Source organism: Misgurnus anguillicaudatus, chromosome 1, assembly GCF_027580225.2.
Source record: "Misgurnus anguillicaudatus chromosome 1, ASM2758022v2, whole genome shotgun sequence".
NCBI lineage: Eukaryota > Metazoa > Chordata > Actinopteri > Cypriniformes > Cobitidae > Misgurnus > Misgurnus anguillicaudatus.
This window is the reverse complement of record NC_073337.2, coordinates 27,542,254-27,566,148: the sequence shown is the minus strand read 5'-3', so window position 1 is coordinate 27,566,148 and position 23,895 is coordinate 27,542,254. Positions and strand designations below refer to the sequence as shown.

At 35.9% G+C, this 23,895-nt stretch overlaps 2 protein-coding genes across 2 annotated transcripts in view; both read left to right on the top strand.

Annotated features, from left to right (window-relative positions):
- Positions 1-13,433, top strand: part of tmtc2a (transmembrane O-mannosyltransferase targeting cadherins 2a) — a 44,760-nt gene extending 31,327 nt beyond the window's left edge. The window contains exons 3-12 of the mRNA XM_073869126.1: positions 3,101-3,952; positions 4,036-4,145; positions 6,393-6,478; positions 6,656-6,840; positions 6,920-6,998; positions 7,080-7,201; positions 9,214-9,295; positions 9,445-9,559; positions 10,107-10,170; positions 12,718-13,433. Coding sequence (XP_073725227.1) covers positions 3,101-3,952; positions 4,036-4,145; positions 6,393-6,478; positions 6,656-6,840; positions 6,920-6,998; positions 7,080-7,201; positions 9,214-9,295; positions 9,445-9,559; positions 10,107-10,170; positions 12,718-12,891 — 1,869 coding nt within the window. The 3' untranslated portion in view covers positions 12,892-13,433. The remainder of the gene's footprint in view (positions 1-3,100; positions 3,953-4,035; positions 4,146-6,392; positions 6,479-6,655; positions 6,841-6,919; positions 6,999-7,079; positions 7,202-9,213; positions 9,296-9,444; positions 9,560-10,106; positions 10,171-12,717) is intronic.
- Positions 13,434-15,951: 2,518 nt separating this feature from the next.
- Positions 15,952-23,439, top strand: LOC129432115 (scavenger receptor cysteine-rich type 1 protein M130-like). Its single transcript, XM_073869464.1, has 15 exons — positions 15,952-16,758; positions 17,834-18,136; positions 18,216-18,524; positions 18,624-18,938; positions 19,011-19,334; positions 19,420-19,737; positions 19,873-20,175; positions 20,281-20,349; positions 20,464-20,778; positions 20,856-21,080; positions 21,165-21,260; positions 21,392-21,451; positions 21,543-21,587; positions 21,665-21,727; positions 21,815-23,439. The coding sequence occupies exons 1-15, from the start codon at positions 16,695-16,697 to the stop codon at positions 21,856-21,858; spliced, it is 2,853 nt and encodes a 950-aa protein (XP_073725565.1). The 5' UTR covers positions 15,952-16,694; the 3' UTR covers positions 21,859-23,439.
- The last annotated feature ends 456 nt before the right edge of the window (positions 23,440-23,895 follow it).

The window sequence follows — 23,895 nt, the reverse complement described above, 5'->3', positions numbered from 1 at the left end:
CAACAAAATCATACAAGATTCATGGCAGTTGTTTCGTTGGGGGGTTTATTTCTGAACTTAAACAGTGACAGGAAGTACTAGCATATGTGGCACACCAAAAATGGTTTTGCTAAGGTTTGCATATGGTGTTTCACAAATTTCAGCATTCCTAAAATTATATCCTATTATATTCCTGAAATACTAAATAGCCTAATATATCGTTCCGGCTTACACTGTCGCAACATATTTTAACGCAACACATGTAACGTGAATGTATCGCATCGAGATCCGATATGCAGCCCTATTAGTGCGTAATGCCTTTGTTGTATTTGTTTGTATTTGCAGTTTTTTTAAGCAACACTAAAGAGTTTTTTTTTACATTAAAGTAACATTTCCAAAAAAGTTTCAGTCGTTCATCCACTCAAAACAGGGTGAACGCCACTTTTACATTCGCTTTGCAGCCCTCTATCGGCCAAAACCGCACTAAAGAAGTTTCCAACCGTCGTGTCGCGGTCCTGTAGTTCGAGTGAAAACTACAAAAACTTGCTTTACGGCAGACCTACAATCCAATCAGAGCCAACTTTGCTGCAGTAGTCTATATTATTTACGTCAGTTTTAATTGACAATTCCGCGTCCAACCTGTAGGGGGAGCAAAGAGCAAAAACTCTTTAGTGTTGCTTTAAGTGACCTAGATGTGGAGATGTTATGTCTTACCTGTATATAGACCGTTTCAGCAGTAACAACATAAACAAGCGGCTTTCGTGGTCATCACGTAACTTCCGGTAAACTCTGCGAAGAATAAATAACAACAAAGTCCTTTTAAAGTAGTTTATTTATATAACAAGCAAAATAAACAACACGTAGATTACATAGGACGAGGTATTTGTTTAAAAGTTCAGTTTCAGCAACTCAGTTTCAGTCAGACCATTAAACCAACAGAAACCGGAAGTAAAGTTCGAACCCGATGCTTATCGTGTCACCGCACGTGCGCCCGATGAAACGGTCTATATTTATATTAGTTCATTAAGCTGATGTGTTTACTCAAAGTGTCTTGAAATTGAAAGCACAAGCAGTTTATCTAACAGGAGCTTTATGAAACCGCAAGTGCTCATAAGCCATTTTCTGAAGGTTGTGATGGTCTCATTTTTAAAAAAGATGGCTTCGTATTTTAAATGAAGTGTTTATAATTTGTATAATGTATTTATTGTATATGTGAAGAGTTCATATTCAAAACCCTCTGTGCATCTGACATGTAAATGGGCATTTTCATCAGGTTCTTATGTTTAGGTTCAGTAATTTCAATGAAAAGGTTATTATAGTCAGTTATTGAAATGCCTTATTTTCACAAATGTCACTTCAGTCAGTTCATTGTCATAGACCATCTTTTACTGCAAAACCCTCTAGAAATGTACACTTGTAAAAAGTCTCCAGTCTCTCTGACTGTCCTTTCTAAACAAAGGTAAAAGGCTCAAAAACTCAGTCAATATCCTAATATATATGATAAACCCCCTTTAACCGGGTAAAAAAAAACTCTTGCACACAGTGGCATATGTGTGCCGCGGTTCATTCAATTCTCCGTCCATGCACTTAGAGGATTTTGCTGAAAAACTGTTGTGGCATTTATCTGCCAACAAGCCTTATTTCAGAATAAACCTGAAACTGGGATTAAGCGAATTTGAAGCTAAAGTATTTGAGAAATGTATAATATGTACCGAGCAGTCAATATTATTATCGTCTCATTTCTGCATCTGAGCTCCTTGTTTATAATCTTTTATTTGTCCTTTTAGAGATATTTGATGTAATGAGGTCAGTCCTCCTTTGCCCTCACTATTTTTGTGTAATTTACTATAGGAATGTGTTGAGTCAGAGGATTTGCTAAATAAACACACAGAAAGCATTTATTTGTTAGTTCAAGCTAGCTTAAGAAACACTTTTTAAACAGAGAGGAAGGTTTCGCCCTTAAAAAGTCCATATTGAATGATAACTCATACATGGGCTTGTGGTTTTACAGTAATAGCTTACAGCTGTTATGTAACAACACCACAATATGAAACCAATGGCTGTATTGCAGCACACCACATATTTTGTGTACTTGTGAATAATCAGCTTTTTTAAAATGCTTCTCAACTAAAAGTCCAAGTTTTAAGATCTTAAATAGGTTGATATTGTGGAAGAGTAGAAGCTTATTAACAGCAATTGTAATCTGTGAGGACTGTAAACCACAGGGAAGGAGTTATGTATAAGACCCAGTGCTGAAGGGTTTGTAGGGTATTCAGATGTTTCTTATAATGATAGTTGACTTAAAATATTCATCTATGGTGACTTTGTTAATCATTTAACATATTAAGTGCAATTGCTTCCTGCACAATTTAGCGGTGGACTATAAATAGATATCAAAGTTGTATGCACTGACAGTCACACAGCTATATTCATTAAATGTCATAATTTAGATTGACAAAAAAGAAATTAAGCGTGAATTATTGTGTTGAGCCTTAGCTGCTAACTAAACCTAAAGTGTATTTTAGGGATGCACCGATATGGAAATTTTGGGCGATACCGATAACTCTTTATATTTGGGGGCCGATAACCGATATACTGTATATAGGCCGATAAATATTCATATTAATTTCACAGTGAAAAACTCCCAGACCGCGGACATCTTGTTTTTGCGCTAGACTAGCATACTCTTCTTAAGCCCCCAACATGTGTAATCTTCGTGCTATGTCACAGAAAACACCAATCAAAACTCCACATGGCCAGCAATGAGCAAGTTAAGTGGTTCAACAAACCAAAATAATCCATTATTTATCGGCTTTCATTTATCGGCCTAATTTTGCTATCAGACCGATAACCGATAATATTAAAAATAAGCAGTTATCGGCCGATAACGATATGTCGGCCGACATATCGTGCATCATTTAATATTATACACACGCATTCCCTTGACCTTGGCTGACCCTGAACGACCTAATCCAAAATTAAGGATGAAGGGATCTAGAATTAATACTAAAGGGGAATTTGGTTAACCATACAATAACAATAATGTTACTATAATTCCTGTAAGTGTATTGCAAGACTATACTACCCTGACTAATCCATTTTGTCAATTCTTTATTTCTAGAGGAGGAACATTAGCTTGCTGGTCAGTCTGGTTTGGCTGGTCGGTTGGGGGATGGTTCTTCTAACAGCCCGATTTTATTGGATGGGCAGCAAACCACCAAACTTCTCCAATTCGGATAACCCGGCTGCCAACTGTCCTCATTTACTCACCAGAGCGCTCACCTTCCTGTACCTACCTGCCATCAACGCCTGGCTCCTCCTTTGCCCCGACAGACTCAGCTTTGATTGGTCTATGGATGCCGTTCCTCTGCTCAGAACCATTGCCGATTGGAGGAACTTTCAGTCTTGTTTGTTTTACGCAGGATTTGCTCTCCTGGCGTGGTTTGGCCTGAGAAGCCCACCGCTACAGTCTGCTACAGTCAATGGAAAATCCCACATAAGCAACGGAAAGTCGCTCACTAATGGACACACTAATAATCGCCATTATAATACCCTACTCCAAGACACAACATCTATAGACTCTCCCAGGAGAAATGGTTATCATAAACCTCATTCCCTCAGCATCAACACCCCTCAAAAATCTCTACCAGCTACGGAGAACGTAGTTATCTTTGCACTCGGGATGCTGGCATTGCCCTTCGTTCCTGCCACCAACCTGTTCTTCTACGTAGGTTTTGTGGTGGCCGAGCGGGTGCTCTACATTCCCAGCATGGGCTTCTGTCTGCTCGTGACCACGGGGTTGAGGAGCGCATTCACGCGCTGTAGGTCGAAGACCTCCAAAGCTGTTTTGTTGAGCTGTGCCGCCGGTCTGATCCTTTTTTACAGCCTGAAAACTGTGAGGAGGAACCAGGACTGGCAGACTGAGGAGATGCTCTACAGATCTGGCATTTCTGTAAACCCTGCCAAAGCTTGGAGCGCTTTCAGCATTCAATATAAATCATAGTGATGTCATAACTAAACAATAAACTAAAATGTTTCTCTGTTTCCTAAGCTTGGGGCAACCTGGGTAACGTCCTGAAGAACCAGGGAAAGATGACTGAGGCGGAGAAGGCGTATAGAAATGCACTTTATTACCGGGGCAACATGGCCGACATGCTGTACAATCTGTTAGTACACACAAATGCATACATTCATGTGCAGTTTGTTGGTATTTATAAGCCATTCTTTTATAACGAAAGAGGGATAAGCAAGCAAGATATTTCAGGAGAGGGTTGTTTTATCAGTGTTTCATGACTTTCTCCTACTGTTATCTGTTTCGTAGGACAGTGCAGGGTGTTGGTATCTCAAGGTCTAAGTTTACTGTGGGAACAGACAAAACTCCCACAAACAGTTTTGCAGGAAAACACAACAGTACAGCTGCAGTAATATGGGAAGAAAAGTCTAGTTAATTCTTACTTAAAGATCACATAACACACAGTTTCTGCCAATCTCATGTTAATCTTGGGTACCTATATTGTAGTATTTCATCCTTTATATTAGTGTTGTAGTCAAGACCACCTAAACCGAGACCAAGTCATGACCAAGACCAAGACAGGCCGAGATCGAGACAAGACCAAGACTTTAACTCTTTCCCCGCCAGCGTTTTTAAAAAAAGTTGCCAGCCAGCGCCAGCATTTTTCATGATTTTCACAAAAGTTTAATGCCTTCCAGAAAACGTTCTTCTTTAAATATATAAACAAACAATATATCAGATGAAAGAACAGACCCTCTGCTTTCAAACAAAAAAAATCCTACCTTCATACGTTCTCTTGTAATCACCTCTCAAACATGGGTAGGTTTTTTCAAAAACACCCAATTTTGAGCAAAAAGCTAAGATAATTCCATTTTTGCGAAGGACTTTTGATAGAAATCAGATGCAGAGCAATCTTTAAAACATACACGGAGTTCTTTCTCTTTCACGTGAGGCGCTACTTCCGGGTTGTATAAGTTGCGGAAATAGCGGTATTGCGGAAAGACGGACAATCTCGTCATTGGCGGGGAAGCGTTTTCTCTTAATTGACAAGATATCTCGTCAATGGCGGCGAAAGAATTAAAGGGTCGAGACCAAGTCAAGACCAAGACCAGTGCAAGTCACTGCATTAAAACACTTATGATAAAATGTGGAATATGCATATGATTAGGCACTTCTTGTCTGTGTGTGTGTGTGTGTGTGCGTGTGCGTGTGTGTGCCATCAGAGAAGTTTATAAAAAAATTAAAGGCATTGCAGATATGTGGGAATTTATCTTTGTCTATAAGCAAATAAAAGTGAACAAACACTAAAGAGCTGAAATCAACTTAACCATTTAACACAATGCAGGTGTTTTTAGTAATAAAATTAGAAAAACATTGGGAGAAACTTAAACATTGTTTAAACAATGCCAACATCATATGTCAAACCTGAATAAACTGCATAAAATTAATGGTAAAAAATAAATGTATAATGTGCCATCAGTTGTGGTCTTGACTGGTCTTGAAATAAAATTCCGAGTCCTCTTTGTCTGAGACCGAGACGAGACCGAGTAAAAATGCGGTCGATTCCAAGACGAGACCAAGACCTTTAAAAAGTGGTCTTGAGAACTACAACACTACTTCATATGTCCAAAAGTCTTTAGTGTTGTCAGTTTTTTTCCCTGAAAAAAGGCTGAACTCATGGTTCAGCGTATGGTGGGAGGAGCCATGTTTGTGTTGTTTACATTACATGCGCTTATGCACTGATTGTAAACAACTTGAGATTAGATTTTGTTTTACTTACCGCCTGTGGTTCAGACTCCTGAACGTGGTATTTTAATGTTGGGACTGCTCTATTACTCAGTTGTAAACATTTGGCAAATCTGGCGTCGAACTGGGTCTTGTTTGTAAAGCACTCGTCTCCAAAATGCAGGTAACAAATATAAACCCAGTCGCAATATTCTTGCTCTCTGAGATAAAACAAACTGCATCCACTGTTGTCTTAAAGGGGTAGTTAACCCAAAAATGAAAATTCTGTCATCATTTACTCACTCTCATGTTGTTGCAAACCTGTATAAATTTTGTTGTTCTGATGAACACAAAGGAAGGTATTTTGGGAAATGTTTGTAAACATACCATTTGTGGACCCCATTTACTTCCATAGTATTCTTTTTCCTACTATGGAAGCGGCTAGCATTGGTGCCCTCAATAATGATTTCGGACACAACTAAAATTGGATGTTTTCTCAAATAGTGCACTATTTAAGGAAATAGGGGGCTAATTCACTGGGGACAGTATGCACATACTATTCTGATGATGAAATTTGCATACTGTACAGTAGCGTAAAAAGTAAAGTATTCATAGGCTTTACCACTTTGTGCGCTTTATGAGTTTGATGTCTCTGTATGCTTTATTTTTTATTCAGGGGTTTACTACTGCAGGAGAGAGAACAATTATCTGAAGCATTTCATTACTATAAACTGGCCATCGGGAGCAGACCAACCCTGGCCTGTGAGTTCAGCTTTTCCATTTTCTTCCCCTTTTTCATTTCAATCTGTTGACCTATTAAAAAAGTAAATTACTAGATAAATGGTCTAGTTGGGACTTCCATAAGTGTGATTGCATGCAAGGCCTTTGAAAAAAAAATCATTTTTGTCACTCCATCCATCACTTTCTTTTATTCAACAGCTGCGTACTTGAACATGGGCATCATTCAGGTGTCCCAGGGGAATATCGAAGAGGCCAAGCGCACCTTTCACACCTGTGCCGATATTCCAGATGAGAACTTAAAGGATCCTCATGCGCACAAGAGCTCGGTCACCAGCTGCTTGTATAACCTGGGCAAACTACTTTACGAGCACGACCAGCACGAGGTGTTTTTTCATGAAATGCAATGACGTTCCTGTTTGAATGACTTTAAGTTAATCACATACTGTTGTGCTTGATCTACAGGAGGCCCTGTCTGTATATAAAAGGGCTGTGCTGAAGATGCCTCAACGTTTTGCACCCCAGAGTCTGTATAACATGATGGGTTAGTGCCATTCAGTCAGTTTAAAATACATTTTGCAAGCATTGAGGTTAGATCACAATTCATAGATTTTGGGTCTTATAGGTGAGGCCTATATGAGGCTGAATAATCTAGAAGAAGCTGGGCATTGGTACAGGGAATCTCTGAAGGCCAAACCCGACCACATTCCAGCGCACCTGACTTATGGAAAACTGCTGTCTGTTGTGGTGAGCTAAAAAAAAATCAGTTTGGTAAAAACAATATGAAGACTTGGTTATCAGAAGGATTTAGGTCATAGATTAACCCTTTTCTTGAGACTCAGAAATAAATAATTGGTTTGTCCTTGAGAAGATCAGAAATTAAAAAAACATCTCCTTCACACATTTACACCAACATCAGATTGGGTCTCGGTTTAACAGAGGACAGATTGTCTCATTTAAATTTTGATCTCTTTGCTTTATCTCCATTATCACAACATTGCTTGTGATATTTTTATGTAAATGGTCAGGATGTAATATCTCATATCTTCTCGATAATCTGATTTGGGTTTGTTTCCAAGCGTGTCTGGTCAAGAGTCCAGACCGTTTACTCAAACCTGTTTCCCTTAAAGCGTTCACCTAAAAACCTCACCGGCCCCCAGTCTGGTAATTTTTTAATACACGCTGCTTAATATGTTGTTATTATCCCTCCAGCTCTGTGCTTAATATAATTACTGTCCTTCCTTATTGAAAACAGGTTAATGGTGAACTTTTGACCACCAGCTAAAAAACTGCAGTCTGTTAGCTCAGATATTATTATTTTTATTTAAGCTTCAATGTTATCTGCCAAGCATCATTTTAATTTATTTCTATTATTTATAAAGAATGAGGAAAAATAAGCTGTTTTGATATCTAAAGCCTGAAGTATAGATATATCTTTACTAGGACTGTCAAAAGATTAATCGCGATTGATCACATACAAAATGGATGTTTGTTTTTGCATAATATATGTGTGTGCACTTTATGTATGTGTGTAATTATTTTGTAAATATATATATATATAAGTTAGTTAGTTACTTAGTTAGATATTGATATATTTTATATTATATATAAATTAAAAAATATATACATACATATATTTTTTCTTTGTGTGTTTATACATAATAAATAATTATACACAATAAACACACAAATATATTTTGCAAATACAAACTTTTATTTTGTTTGCGATTAATCGTGATTAATCTTTTCACAACCCTAATTTTTAAGCATACGTGAGGGTAGGCTTACAGTGGACATGACACAAAATTTGTCATCAAAATAATTAATGCGTACTGTACGCGCACAACCAGGTTTTTGTGACCGGGAGTAAGTAGTTTGTAGGCCAGGAGAGGTATTGCAGTTTGCGCATGCGTCAAACACATGTGTACATGTGAAAATGTAGTATACTTTGACGTTGTGTAAAAAACAAACTATAATTCAGCTTTTAATGTTGAGAAAACTTTCAGGAGGATTAATATATATTTTTAAACTGCTTAAATTTAGTGCTGGGCAAAGATTAATACAAAATAAAAGTTATTTTTGCGTAAGATATGAGTGTGTGCTGTGTCTTATTATTATGTATATATAAATAAACACACATTCATGTATGAATTTAAGAAACATTTACACGTGTATATATATATTTATCTATATTTTTATATATTCTTTATTATGCAAAAATGCACTTTTGTTTGGGATTAATCGCGATTAATCTTTGCCCAGCACTACTTAAATTACAAACTAAAATATGACACTACATAGCTTTACATATTACAATATTTATTTATCATTTATATATATATATATATATATTTTAAAAGCATGACATCAAGGTTTGTTGGCCTACCCTGTTTGTTTAATTCAATTGAATGCTTTTTGGAAACCTTAGCCGGGGAAACCATACAACCCAACAACTTTCCGAGGTATTTCCTCGCTTTCTTATCTCGAGTGTTCGTCACAGAACCGTTTAATGAAGCGGCCTCGCTGCTTATAACAGGAAAATTATATGCGAAGGTAACTCCAACATGGAAGCAATCAGCACTGAACCATGTGAGAAACAGAGACCTTGAAACATGAAAGACTTTGAGCGCTCACCCATATGCTCACGTACAATAAATCTACTTTCTCACACTTGACCTTGATAACATCTCACATGAATACAGAGCAGATTATCATTGGTACTGTGATGCAGGTGTTATTATTTTATCTTTTCTCCGCAGGGTCAAAAGTCTGAAGCCGAGCGTTATTTCTTAAAGGCCATCGAGTTGGACCCTACTAAGGGAAACTGCTATATGCATTACGGTACTTGTAGCTCTTTTCAGCATCTTTAATATCCACATGAAGAATTGATCTTGTTTGTTTTTGGATGCTGGTCTTGCACATCTGTACTGTTTGACCCGTGAGGTTTTTGGGTTGTTTATCATCCCGTAAGCTCTTTCTCGCTCTCTCAGGTCAGTTTCTGCTGGAGCAGTCTCGTATGGGCGAGGCCGCAGTGATGGCGGAGAAAGCTGCCGTGCTGGACGGGTCTGAGTTTGATGTTGTGTTCAGTGCCGCTCATATGCTCAGGTGTGTGTGTGTTGATTGTCAAAGAAAGGGGGATAGATTTCAGATCTGAATAACCCCAAACTGTTTACCGCTGTGATAATAGCCATAGTGACTGGAAAGAAAGGTGGGAACAATTCTGGGCCATAAAGGTGCATGGGGCCCCAAAACGATTACAGAGGTATTAGGGTAAAAGTAAGGGAGCATTAAGGCATGAGGCCCAGGATAAGGCCCGGTTTCCGCAATGCGGCACTTCATCTGATGTTGGACTGAAGAAAACTCATGCTGCTCGCAGGCTTTCATAGCAGCAGGGTGCTACAGATGAAACGATCTTCACTTCTCTGACTGATCTTTTGTTTTTGTGAGATAGGGGAAGAAAAAACTAAAGAAACAACACATATCTGTAGTGTTCTTCTTTTTCTCATTTGTGGTCACTAAATGTATTTTTAATCAATGTGCTGACTTTTTAAATCAGGCTTTTTTTGTGTCATCTCTAACTATTTGTAATATGCTGTAAATGTCAGGTTCTCAATTAATTGGAGGTTTTAATATGTATAATATTTATACACAGACAGGCGAATCAGAATGAAGCAGCTGAAAGGTATTATGGGAAGGCCGCAGACCTGAGACCTGATGTAAGTATTTGTTCTTTGTTAAAAAAATTTAAATGTAAAATTTAGTGTTTTTATACTGTTTGAAAGAAGTCAACATAAGAAACCACATAACACTGAGATTTAGGGAGGACAGGGCCTAGTTATCTCGACCAAACAAGATACAGTTATTATTTTTAGAGAGATGTACAATTGTGTAAGATTACAGTACATTAATTATTAATTATTTATAAAATAATATTCTACACTTTGCGTTTATGTTGTTTTGATTAAAGAGTAACTAAACCCTAAACCAACTTTTTTAAATTAATGATCCATAAGAATGATGTTTTAATAGTGCTGTTCATTGATTTCAGTAAGTTTTTTGACATTTGGATATAAAGTGTTTCAATGCTACAATATATGGTGTAAAAACGTTTGAGTGCTGCCCTCTTCAGGTTGAACGGTGGCTACTACAGTTGAATTTTCCTATTGGATGTTGGGTCCAAAAAATGACTCGTGACGTAAGCAGATTTAAGCTCACCACGCCCTTGTTACGATCTCACCACAGCTTAGTTCGTCCCCTCTATCTCCGTTGGGATCTGCCCATTTTTCTTGCATTTTTCAAATAATGCCAGTGGGTGGAGTCAGGCTCTGACCAGGGGTTTATTTACGCTTTAAGAAATATTTTTATGTTTTTTGCAAATTTTAAAACAACAATTTTAAAACAATCATATTATTAAAACAATATTGTCATCATATTATCATCTTTTGGTCAGTTCTTTACCCAATTTTATAACTATACTAATTAGGGCTGCAACAACTAATCGATAATAACCGATTATGACATTCGTTGTCAACGATAAGTTGGTCTGTGATGCCGCATGCTCCGTCGGACTGTACGCGTCCGTTTTATACATTGCCAGCTGTTCACTTATAGTTAAAGTCAGGCGCTGTTTTTTTTTCAGGTGCTGTTTTTTTCAGGTGCTGTTTTTTTTCATACAGTGCGAGCTGCATGTTTATCAGGCGCTGCTTTTTCTCACCGTGCTACCAGCGGACCTGCGTTGCCAGGCCTTACGAATAATGTTAATAATCATCAAGGTCTAAAGTTGAAGATTAACTCTTTCTTCACCATTGACGAGTTATTTCGTCAATTAAGATAAAACATTTGCATAAAAACGTCTTCCTGAAGATTTTTATGTTAATCTGTAATGCACGATTATCCACTACATTATCCACTAGAAACTGAAGCCAAAACTTTATTTATTAATTTTAAAACTCCATGTATTTTTTGATAATCATTCGGAATCTGATCTCTAACTAAATTCTTTCACAAAAATGCAATTATTTCAGCTTTATGCTAAAAAATGTATTTTTAAAGAAAAAGAACCATATTTAAGAATTTATAAGCAGAGGAAAAAATATAGATAGGAAAAAAATTTTTTTCCGTTTTGTTGGTTTGTTTATGGTTTGTTTGAAAGCAGAGGGTCTGTTCTTTCGTTTGATATATTTGTATGTTTATATATTTTTAGAAGATTTTAGAAAAAAAATGGCTGGCAGCGAATGAGTTAAAATAAGTATTAATCTGTGGCTAAATTTATTCACCAGCACATCCCTGTATACTCAATACATTTTGTTTATTATTGTTTTGACATTTAAATATATTTTACTAATTAAAAGCTGCACATTTTTTTAAATTTAAGGCTTAAAATAGCAAAAGATTATATATTAGATTAGTAAAACTTTGTAGTAGTGTGTGGCTTTTGCACTTTTAAAAGTACACTTCTACATGTGAATACCCTCATTTAGTGACTTATTTTAGCTTTAATAAGTGAAAATTATAATTGAGTAAATATTTAGGTTTTTCGATTAATCGCAAAATAATCGCCAGATTAATCGATTGTTAAAATAACCATTAGTTGCAGCTCTAATACTAATTTGGCCTATATTATGAAAAGATCATTTTGTGAAAATAAAATCTGGATATCTTTAATATTGACTGAGTAAGATCATGTCAAAGATTGAAATCAATATAAAATCAATCAAAATTCTGCAGTGTTCATAACATTAAATTAAGCAAGAAAATAGCATTGTGCCTTCGAAAAAAGAACAAGTTTCTCCAACTCAGCTTTGTACATTTATCCAGAGATAAAGCCTGAACTTGACGAGAGATGCTGTGCGCTGCGTTGCCAAGTCCTCTGCTTTTTGGCAGACTTTAGATTTGGGCTACTTTTAAACGGTTTCCGCCAGTTGATTTTTTTCTGCGGGTTAAATATTGAAGGATTTCATTGTTTGGTTATTGGTATTTAAGCTCTGAATAGTCTTTGGGATGCTTTTAAGCTAGCTTTGAATGTCTATTGGGATGGTTTTGATACGCGAATCTGGCAACCCTGGCTGTGCGCTCGAATTATATAGAATGTGCATGTAAATGGACATTTTAATCAGATTGCAATTGCATGTCATAATTCAGTCAGATTGACATAATTGTGCATGTAAATGATAAACCCTTGTGATAAAGTTGATTTGGCTAAACCGTCTACCAAACGTGTACATGTCGAATTTATGTAAAAACTATATTTCTCTCTCTCTTAGCATCCAGCTGCTCTAATGAATCTTGGTGCCATCCTCCACCTTAATGGGAAACTAAAGGAAGCAGAAAGCAACTATCTCCGTGCACTTCAACTCAAACCCGATGACCTCATCACTCAATCCAACCTACAGAAACTCTGGAACGTCATGCAGAAACAGGACCTACGAACCACCTGATCATGATCTTCTGCTGGACACTTTCTTCATATTTGATCTGTGAGGATTGGACTTTATTTGATCTTGGTCCCTCTGATGATACCAAAAGCTTGATGAGGTTGATTTAAAGGTGACGTCTCTTTAAAGCTAAGGCAAGGCAAAGACTGTAATAGGTTACTTTTCTAACCAGGAAATCAAGAGAAGTATTAATACTGGATTTCTTTCTTTCTCCTGAGAACACTGAACAAGATGATTTATTGATTCTCCTCAATGCAGGATGCAGGAGAGTAAATTTGCTACCTTTAACTCGTTGTATTTGAAGTTGAGACCTTGAATATCTTTTTAATATTGAAATGGCTCAAATATGTTGTTTATTTGCATTCATGCTTGTATTTAAATGTCTGCTCTTAATTTATTGTCAACAATAAATCAGTTATAATGGCTGTTCAAAGAATTCACGGATAACTCCGCCCTCACTTTTCTTAAGAAGCAATGTTGTTGAATGTCATTTGAGTGTTTAGTGTCAAACTTTTTAAATAAAACATTTTATACCACAAGGAAAAGTTCTCCCTGATTTTAATGTATCTAGCCTACATGTGTCAATAATGTTATGCTGCCATCTTCTGGGTGAACAACGCATTGCATTATTAAATACACTCAGATTAAATACTGTATGCATTTTAATACTGTAAAAAGTAAGAAAACAATATTAAAAATATATATCAAAAATAAGTTAAAATGTTAACATGTGAAGAATAAGGCACATAAGCAGTTTACATAGAGCAAATTAATGTGCAATGGGTGTGCCAGAATAAGACAATGCCAACAATACATTCATACAAATTAAAAGGTTAAAACTAGGACAGTCAAAAGATTTATCTTGATTAATCGCATACAAAATAAAAGTTTGTTTCTGCATAATATCTGTGTGTGCACTGTATGTATATATTTTTATGCGATTAATCGGGATTAAATCGGCCCTTCAAGAGGGTACCTCTTCCTTAAAGGGTTAAATTACACATTTTCCATTGTAAAACTTTTTCTGATGAACTGTACAGTTCAGTTGTAAGTAGTAAGTAATACATCTTTACCCTAGTAAAAGTTACATTTATGTTCGTAATGCCTGTCAAGATTTGTAAAAGTGAGTTCAGTTTTTAGTAGCTGTATAGATGCTCTAGAAGACCATGAAAAGTATATATATATTTTTAAATATCAGCTATTATGTTTAAATCAAACTATTTCTTTTATGTTGAATATGAAGAAAGCCGTTAGTTATCAGTCTTTGTTATCAGCAGGTGTACAGCTTTGATGCTTTATATATCTGGATTGTTTCCTTTCCCTCACAGCGGTTTCCTGTAACTTGTGACATGTTGTCTGCATTTCAATGTCTCATGAAGTCTCATGAAGATGAGAAATAATGTTCATCAGTGCTAAAATATAAAAAATACATAAGAAATAAGGTAAATAAGGTGAAATACTAAAGTCCTACACATATTTGTGTCTCTCTTTATGGTGCACTCTCAGAAATAAAGGTACAAAGCTATCACTGGGGTGAAACCCTTTTTAAAAAATTATTTTGTACCTAAACGGTGTATATTAGCACCTCAAAGGCCTTCTTTAGATAGTACTGTCCCAGTGACAATATTTGTACCTTAATTTCTGACAGGTTATTGGTTGTTGGGCTAGGAGAGAATTTTTTTAACATTTTTATATACATTTTATTCAAATCTCTTTTCCGTGATTATAAAAATAATAAAAAGACAAAAAAGAAAAGAAAAACATACAAAAATTTAATATATAAAAAGATATGTTTCTATATGAATAAAATAAGAAAATATTTTTACATTCAAAAAATAAATAATAATTTTTTTGCAAGAAAAATCAATGTATTTTAGGAAATGTATAACAGGAAAGTTATATATTTCTGTGTTGTTATTTACCAACAATCCTTCACTATGCATCTCTTATAAAAGCATATAATGGACAACCAGTGCTAATGGTTTAATTTATAGATTTTTATATTTTTTTTTTTTCAAATCCATGCAACATAAATATTTGGTTGCATTTTTTAAAAATCCACTTTATTTGCTCAGTGCCGCATAAACAAAAAGGAGGTATTAATCTTTTTTGTTTCCAGAGAAGAAGAAAAAGTGGTTTACAAAAATAGTTTTTTTTTTTTTAAAGATATTGGGTGGTTTCCTGGACAGGGATTAGACCAGTCATAGACTAAAATAAATGAAAGAGCTGTCCAAACTGAAAATAACTTACTGACATATATAATAAAATACATAATTCAGTAATATTTTCAGTAATGCATTCACTGTAAAAAAATTCTGTAGAAATTACAATGTTATTGCAGCTGGGTTGCCGGTAATTTACCGTACACTGTAAAAAATTCCGTAGAAATTTGCAGCTGGGTTGCCGGTAACTTACCGTAGATTTAAATGTATGTTATTACTGGCAACATTTTGTTCAAAGTTAAATGAACATTAAACATTTACAAGTCTTTGTCTTTACAGAATAAAACTAGAAAACAGCATCAAGCAAAAAACAAAATCTGAAGCAAAAAAACAGAAAAAGTTTGATGATGATTTTTGTTTCCCTGAATGCTTTGCATGAGGCTGTTATTGTATAGTTTTATTCTGTAATTATAAAGACTTGTTAATATTTAAAATGTATTTAATTTCGAACAAATTCTTGCATAACTAACATAATAAAACATAAATTTAAATCTACGGTAATTTACCGGCAACCCAGCTGCAATACCATTGTAATTTCTACGGATTTTTTTACAGTGTATGTTATTTACTGGCAAGAGTTTGTTCAAAGTTAAATAAATTTAAATATTAACAAGTCTTTATCTTTACAGAATAAAACTATACAATAACAGCCTCATGCAAAGCATTCTGGGATCCAGAAATCATCATCAACCTTTTTCTGGTTTTTTGCTTCAGATTTCGTTTCCCAGAATGTTTTGCTTGATGCTGTTTTTTTAGTTTTACTCTGTAAAGACAAAGACTATGTGTTTAATGTTCATTTAACTTTGAACAAAATGTTGCCAGTAAAAAACATAAATTTAAATCTACGGTAAGTTACCGGCAACCCAGCTGCAATTTCTACGGATTTTTTTCAGTGTTGTTATACTTCCTAATTAAACTAAAGGCCTAGTCCTGCTTAAGGTAATTCCTGTCCGGGAAACCACCCCTTTATGTTTTCAGAGCTTTACTACTTTCAAAGGGGTATAATGTGAAATCATGACATATTTGGTGTACAGAGGACCCATTTGGTTTTATGTATATGGTTATTTCCTAATACAATAAATTACTGTAAAATATATTGTTATATTACTTTTCAAATTCTCTCCCGCTCTCTCTCTCTCTCTCTCTCTCTCTCTCTATCTCTCTCTCTCTCTCTCAAAAAAAAAACATATTTTGGTTGATTTTGATGTGTGTGCAAGCAAACGTTTGTCATCAGCAGTTAGTTATCAGAGTTTGTATCTCTGCAGGTGCCAGACTTTGACACTGCATGTTTTCAGATCTCACGACAGCTGGTTGAGTTTGTCGTCTCTTTGACTTGTTTTGCTCTTTTCAGTTAAGCGTGAAGGCGGAGTCTCATCAATGCTGACATTCTCTTGATATATATGGAGAAAATAAAAATGCTTTTTCTGATTTGTCTTTAAAAATCTTTGATGATTTTCTCTCTCAACTCCTAAAAAGGTAACAGCGAGTGTGATTGGCAGTTGTCAGATGCCCCAAACCCCCTCCCCCCGGCCCTCTTAAACTCAGAGATTAACATTAAACTAGTTTGTTAAACAGAGAGAACCGATGGAGATGAAGAGCAGTCTGAGACTTTTTTATATTTGTATAATCATCACACTTTCCACTGCAAGTAAGTGTTGATCTTCAGTTGTGCTTCACATGTTGAGCAAAATCAAATATTTAACTAATATTGATTAATATACAGTTCAATAACTTAAATTTTGCCTTTCGTCTGTAAAAACTAATGCAGCATGAAGTTAAACAACTGTGTTTTGCAAGTCAATTCAACCTACTATTTTAAGTTTTGGCTCAAAAAGTTGCCATAACTTATAAAAACCAGTTGAAATTGTTTAACTTAATTTTTAAGTTAAAGTGACATAAAAATATATGTTGATTTGACAAAAATGCTGCATTTTCTTACAGTACATGTAAGATAGAAATGCATGTCTATTTTAATATGTTATTTATCATATTCATTTACTACAGAGATATTCAACCTAACCTTTTTTAGGCCAAGGACCTCTTAATGGATGGAGAGGAGAAGCAGGGTCCTACGATACATTTATCAAATTAAGACAATTGTTTTCATACTTCGTTATGATGGTTATTTTACAAGTATATTAAAATAGTATTTTTTTCCATAATACATAACATTTAGATTTAACCTCATTTTTTTTGCATTTTTGTTTGATGCCTAATTTCACCTTTTCTACACAAAAAAATATATTTTGTATTCAAACCATATTTGGAGGACACCCAAGGGTGCCCGGACCTCCTGTTGAAGCCCCATTGACATGCTTAATAATCAATGAAAAAGTATATACCATTTTATTTGTAATGGTTTTTATTTAAAATATCTTCATAAAGGCAAATAAAATCTGCAATAATTTATATATATATATATATATATATATATATATATATATATATATATATATATATATATATATATATATATATATATATATATATATATATATATATTATAATTTTGTTTGTATTTATTTTTTTTGTAAAGCTGCATTGAAGTGCTACACAAATAAATGATTTTTTTTTTACATTTAAAGCATGACATTTTATTGGGGCAGCTTTATATTATATTCCTGCGTTGCCTATACATGCCAGTAGGAATTGAGGACATCATTTACATTGGTATACTGTATATGAAATTTTAATAAAAGTCTCTGTCTCACTTTTATGTACAGACAATGTGAGGTTGATTGGTGGCAGTCGTCCTTGTTCTGGTAGAGTCGAGGTTCTTCATGAAGGTCAGTGGGGAACAGTCTGTGATGATGGTTGGGATATGACAGATGCTGCAGTGGTGTGTAGAGAGGTGGGCTGTGTTAGACCGACACGTGCAATTGGCGTTGCTCACTTTGGACAAGGATCAGGACCAATCTGGATGGATAATGTGAACTGTAATGGATCAGAGTCCACACTGAAGAACTGTAAATCCAAGGGGGTTAGCAACTGTGGTCATCATGAAGATGCTGGAGTTATTTGTTTAGGTAAACCCTAAATGATTTATGCATCTTAATAGCATTGCTTAATGTTTTTTGTTATACATTGATGTTGTCTTGTCCACAGATCGCATTCCCAGACTTGTAAATGGATCTCACTTGTGTTCTGGAAGAGTCGAGGTGATGCAAGGAAAGAAGTGGGACACAGTGTGTGATGCTACGTTTGATAAGAAAGATGCAGAGGTTGTGTGTAGAGAGCTGAACTGTGGGGTTCCTGTACAAGTGCTTAGGGGAGCTGCTTTTGGTAAAGGAGAGGGGCAGGTGTGGACACAAAAGATTCAATGTAGAGGAGATGAATCTTACTTTGTGTTCTGCCCAATATCCACTTCACAAAAAAATTGTTCTCATGACAAAGATGTGGGAGTTATATGCACTGGTTAAGTAATATTTAACTTCCAACTTTCTTAGTCGAAATGTGATTTATTATAGAAAGTTATGTTGTTCTTTTAAAATAAACTTTATGTTCTCTGTCCAGGTTACTCACAAGTTGTGCTGGTGAACGGCTCTGATATCTGCTCTGGTCGAGTTGAGCGTCAGTATTTCAGTAAATGGGGCTCAGTGTGTGATGAGTGCATGAATATGAGAGCTGCCAATGTTCTCTGTAGAGAGCTGAATTGTGGGATTGCTGTGTCTGTTGTGGGAGTGGACTGGTTTGGAGAGGGATCTGGTGAAATCTGGGCTGATGTGTTTGATTGTCAGGGGAATGAAACAAAACTCTCAGAATGTTCAATCTCTTCATGGAGTCGAGCTGAATCCTCTCATAAACAAGATGTTGGAGTCATTTGTTCTAGTGAGTGAACTTAACATGAAGTTACTGTAGTGTGATCGTAATCAATCTGAAAATGTCAAATCCTTTCTCCAGATTCCTCTCTGTCTCTTCATGATGGTCGAGTGAGGTTGTCTGGAGAGAGAGAGTGTGAGGGTGAGGTGGAAGTTTACATTCATCAGGTTTGGAGGAGAGTTCTGCTGGACTCCTGGAGTCTCACTGAATCCTCTGTGGTCTGCAGACAGCTGGGCTGTGGCTCTGTGCTGAACTTCACTAACTCCTCTTCATCCAGTGATGAACACAGTTATGAGTGTGTGATGGGCTTCCAGTGCTCTGGGACTGAAGATCATCTGAGGAACTGCAGCTCTCCACAAACTCTCAACTGCAGCGCAACACAACAGCTGACAATCACCTGCCAAAGTGAGCATACCTGACCTTATTCATCATTGTAGTCAACACCGTTCATAGACAACATTGTTTTCTTTCTGTATAACAGAACTCACAGGTCAGAGGTCGATCAGGTTGGTTGGTTCTGGTGGAGATTGTGCAGGAAGGCTGGAGGTTTTTCACAAAGGTTCATGGGGTACAGTGTGTGATGACTTCTGGGATATTAAAGATGCTCATGTGGTGTGCAGACAGCTGCAGTGTGGAGTGGCTCTCAGTAATCAGCCAGTACCAGCCTGGTTTGGTCCTGGTTCTGGACCCATATGGCTGGATGATGTGAACTGTGAGGGGAACGAGACGTCACTGTGGAGCTGCTCTTCACGGGTCTGGGGAGATCATGACTGTAAACACAAGGAGGATGTAGGAGTCGTGTGCTCAGGTAAGGAGTAAAACATAGGAAAATAATGAATATGTTTTGTTTATTAGTTAATCATATATTAATATATAATTTGTTTTGCGTTATGCTTACTTAAATTAATCTTAAACTCATTCTTAATTCAATTTGTCAATCTAGAGTTTAAAGAGTTCAGGTTAACTGAAGGCTGTAAAGGGAATGTGGAGGTTTTCTACAATGGATCTTGGGGTAATGTTTGTGTAAATCAAATGGACAGAGACACAGCAAGTCTGATCTGTCAAGAGCTGAACTGTGGAAGATCTGCCAGTGAACCCGGTTATTCAATGGGAGTAACGGCAGCTCCTAATTGGTTGGATTATCTAAGATGTCGAAAGCATGACATGACATTGTGGCAGTGTCCATCTTTACCTTGGGGTCTGAATAATTGTTATCAGAATGAGGTGGCTGGCTTCACTTGCTCCGGTAAGACTGTGATGTAATAATAATTAAGACTTTTTATTCCTTGACATTAGTACATTCAGTTACATCTAAATTTGAGGTTTGTGTGCTTTATTATCATAAATACAGAGAATGAAAGCAATGTGTCTCCACGGAGTCATCTGACCTGTAATACATCTCATCAGAGACCATGTACAAGTAAGTTAAACTGTATGTTTTATTAATGCCCACTTGCTTTTTTCTTAACAACATGTTCAAACTTCTCAAGCTGGTATTGATGAGTTTGCTGATGCTTTGATGTGTGTGATGTAGATCATCTTCCTCTCAGACTGAGTGGAGGGAAGGGTTTGTGTTCGGGGAGACTGGAGGTTTATCATAACTCTGTGTGGGGTTCAGTCTGTGATGATTTGTGGGACATCAGAGATGCTCAGGTGGTCTGCAGGCAGCTGGGTTGTGGAGCAGCATTGAGTGTTGATGGGAATGAAGTGTTTGGTGCTGGTGAAGGTGTTGTGTGGATGAACAGAGTCGAGTGCAGTGGGACTGAGATTCACCTGTGGGACTGTCCTCATGTCCTGAAAAATCACACTGACTGCTCACACAAAGAACAAGTTAGACTCATCTGTGCAGGTGAGAAGAAAACACTGAGATAACTTTATTTCAACTTTAGCAATTACTTTAATAAGTTTGTTTTTCTTATTTTACAGACTCGTCAGTGTCTACAACTCCTGCAACAACAACAACAACAGCTTCTCCTTCAGTTTCTCAGACAAACAGGAGATCAGTGACTCCTCCACAAACTCCTCCTCTCTTCAATCCTCCAGTGGTTGTGATTGTACTGGGAGTTTTGCTCTTACTGCTCTTAGTGCCGCTGCTGATACTGATTCAACAAAACAGAAAGATGAGGAGAAGTATCCCATATAAACATACAGGTCTGTCTCATATTAACATTAAATAATTTAATTTATAAACATCTTCACATAAGTGTGACAGCCTGTTTCTGTCTACACTCACAGCTCTCTCCAAGATGAGACGCAGGACTCAGATTGATGATATTTATGAAGAGATTGATCACAGACACACAAACACACACAAACACTTCACTCAGGGTGGTGAGGCATATCTATCTATCTATCTATCTATCTATCTATCTATCTATCTATCTATCTATCTATCTATCTATCTATCTATCTATCTATATATCTATCTATCTATCTATCTAAACATCTTTTCATTTATGTAGACATAGATGCTAAAACGGATACACAAGAGGATCGTGATGATATCACTGATGGACTTGATTGTAATAATATCTATAAATTAATAAAAAATAATAATAACTGATAGCAAATATATGATGCTTTATAATTGTATGTTTCTAATTTTTTTTGTAGACGAGACCGCTGAGAGCTATGATGACGGTGCAACCATGAGAGCAGGTGGTTGTTTTAATGTTTTGCGCTAATGTTTTTGCATTAAACTTATTACATATCTGCATCTGCTAAAATTTGTTTAGAGGAAACATTGGAGAATTACGATGATGTCATCACTTGTGGAGAAAGTGGAGGAGCTGTAAGAGGTGAGCTATTGAATCTAATATATATTGATTTAAAGGAAACAATAAGTTTCTATTAAATTATGCCTTATGTTTTGGTTTTATGATCAGTGTTTGGGGAAGAAGAGTCATTTACAACAGTGGAGAGTGTGTAATCTTCCTACAGTTACTTTTACAGCATTTGCAATTTGGTAATGTTTAATTTTGAATAGTGATGTTTTTAATAAAACATAAATTGCTTGTGTCTTTTTTGCTGCCAACTATTGATGTCATATTGTGTCTCTTGGCACATGGGTATTATTTAGTTCATGCTGCCCTTTTTTGGTAATCTTCCAATATGATTCTTGGCTCCTGAATATGAATTATGTTATTCTACCCTTGCCTGGTAACCTTTCAATGCTAAGAGCTGGGTTCATTAATATTTAGAGCCATGCTTTCATATTTTAAACGTCCTCTGACTGTCACCTGGATGATGTATTGGTGCTGAATTCTGCCGGTCGCTGTCCATGGTGCTGAAGACAAAACATAAACTCTGAATGAACTTGATAAAGAATATGTTTGCCCGGAATCTTAAATAAGATATATACTTAAATATATCTGTCACATAGGTCAAGATTTACACAAATTTACATAATAAAACAGATTAATTTAGTTTATTTCATTTAAATGTAGCCACTTAATCATCATTATTTCTTACTCTACAGAGACAAAACAATAAGGTAAATAAAGTCAGAACATTTTGAATGTAATGCATCATCTGCTAAATATAAATAAACCCATATTATCATATTATGTTTGTATGAATGTCGTTACATCTTGTACATCACATAGTATCAGCTAGCCTAGTCTAGACTATGTACAGGATTTTTAATTCTGCTAATGCAGTATCAATGGTTTATTAGAAACGTTTTTAAAATATTCTTCCAAACACACAGTTTTATTATAAATTATTAAATACCATGAAGTTATTTCATTTGCATAGTTTTTTTTTTACATTTTTTCCAATGCTGCCATCTTCTGGAATTAACCAGTATTACAGTACTAAAAAGGGACTTTTAAAAGATAAATTTTTGGTGTCCCCAGTGTACATATGTGAAGTTTTAGCTTTTAATACCATATAGATAATTTATTATATCATGTTAAAATTGCCATTTTGTAGGTGTAAGCAAAAATGTGCCGTTATTGGGTGTGTCCTTTAAACTGCAAATGATTTTTCAACAATAATTGAAGCTGAATTGTGCTGTCAATTATTTTTTTCCTCGCTGTCTTTCTCTCTGCACTAAACAGCAGTGCCATGGTTGGATAGTGCAGATTAAGGGGCGCTATTATTATAATATGATCCCCTTCTGACATCACAAGGGGAGCCAAATTTCAATAATTTTTTTTTTCATTTTTTCTAGGTTGATAGAAGCACTGGGGACCCAATTATAGCATTTAAACATGAAAAAATCATGATATGTCCCCTTTAATGTGTCCATGATCCCAGTTTAGCACACCTCTCGCTGGCAATGCAATTGAAGAACCTCATAGCATAATTGCCTAAGTCATTTATTTGGCCAAATTGTGATATCTGCCTATTACTGTCCTTCCACTGCTGGATCATCCTGCCTTTCTGCCTATGTCCTTAGCCAAGCACAATACTTTTTAGAATCCAAAAACTCTGCCTTACCATAACAATGTGATTTCTAATTTTAAATATTGTGTTTTTTTCGTGTTTTTCAAAAACATTGAAATATGACTTACAGATTGATAGTCAATTATCAGTGACTGTATAGGTGTTTTTGCTGTAGTGTCATGTATCTACCTTATTTCTTAGACTTTATAAAATCCTTTATCAAGCTGTCTTGTACTGTACATACAAATACTTTTTTCAAAGCCTTATTGTAACTTCCAATAAAACTTATGTCTCACTGTCAGAGAAAAACTTTGATCATCAGAGGTTGTGAATGTAGAGCTGGGCTGAAGGTTTTCTGTACAGGTGTTGGGAGCAGATGGTTTTGGCAAGACAGGAGGATGAAGGTCACAGAGGATATTCAGTGTAGAGGCAACATATCCCTGAATTACCTCAGTCCAACATCACACAAAACTCTGGAGATAAGAACATGGAAACTGTTTCCATGACAACAAAGTTGGACTACAATGTTCAGGTCTATCAATATGTAACCTCTGGCACATGTATATAGCATATGTAG

Bases quoted from the DNA above. Each gene is read 5' to 3' on its own strand.
- LOC129432115 (XM_073869464.1), top strand. From the start codon at position 16,695: ATGGAGATGAAGAGCAGTCTGAGACTTTTTTATATTTGTATAATCATC. The intron at 21,081-21,164 runs GTCTGTCTCATA...CTACACTCACAG, and splicing joins TATCCCATATAAACATACAG to CTCTCTCCAAGATGAGACGC. The intron at 21,452-21,542 runs GTAATAATATCT...TTTTTTTTGTAG, and splicing joins TATCACTGATGGACTTGATT to ACGAGACCGCTGAGAGCTAT.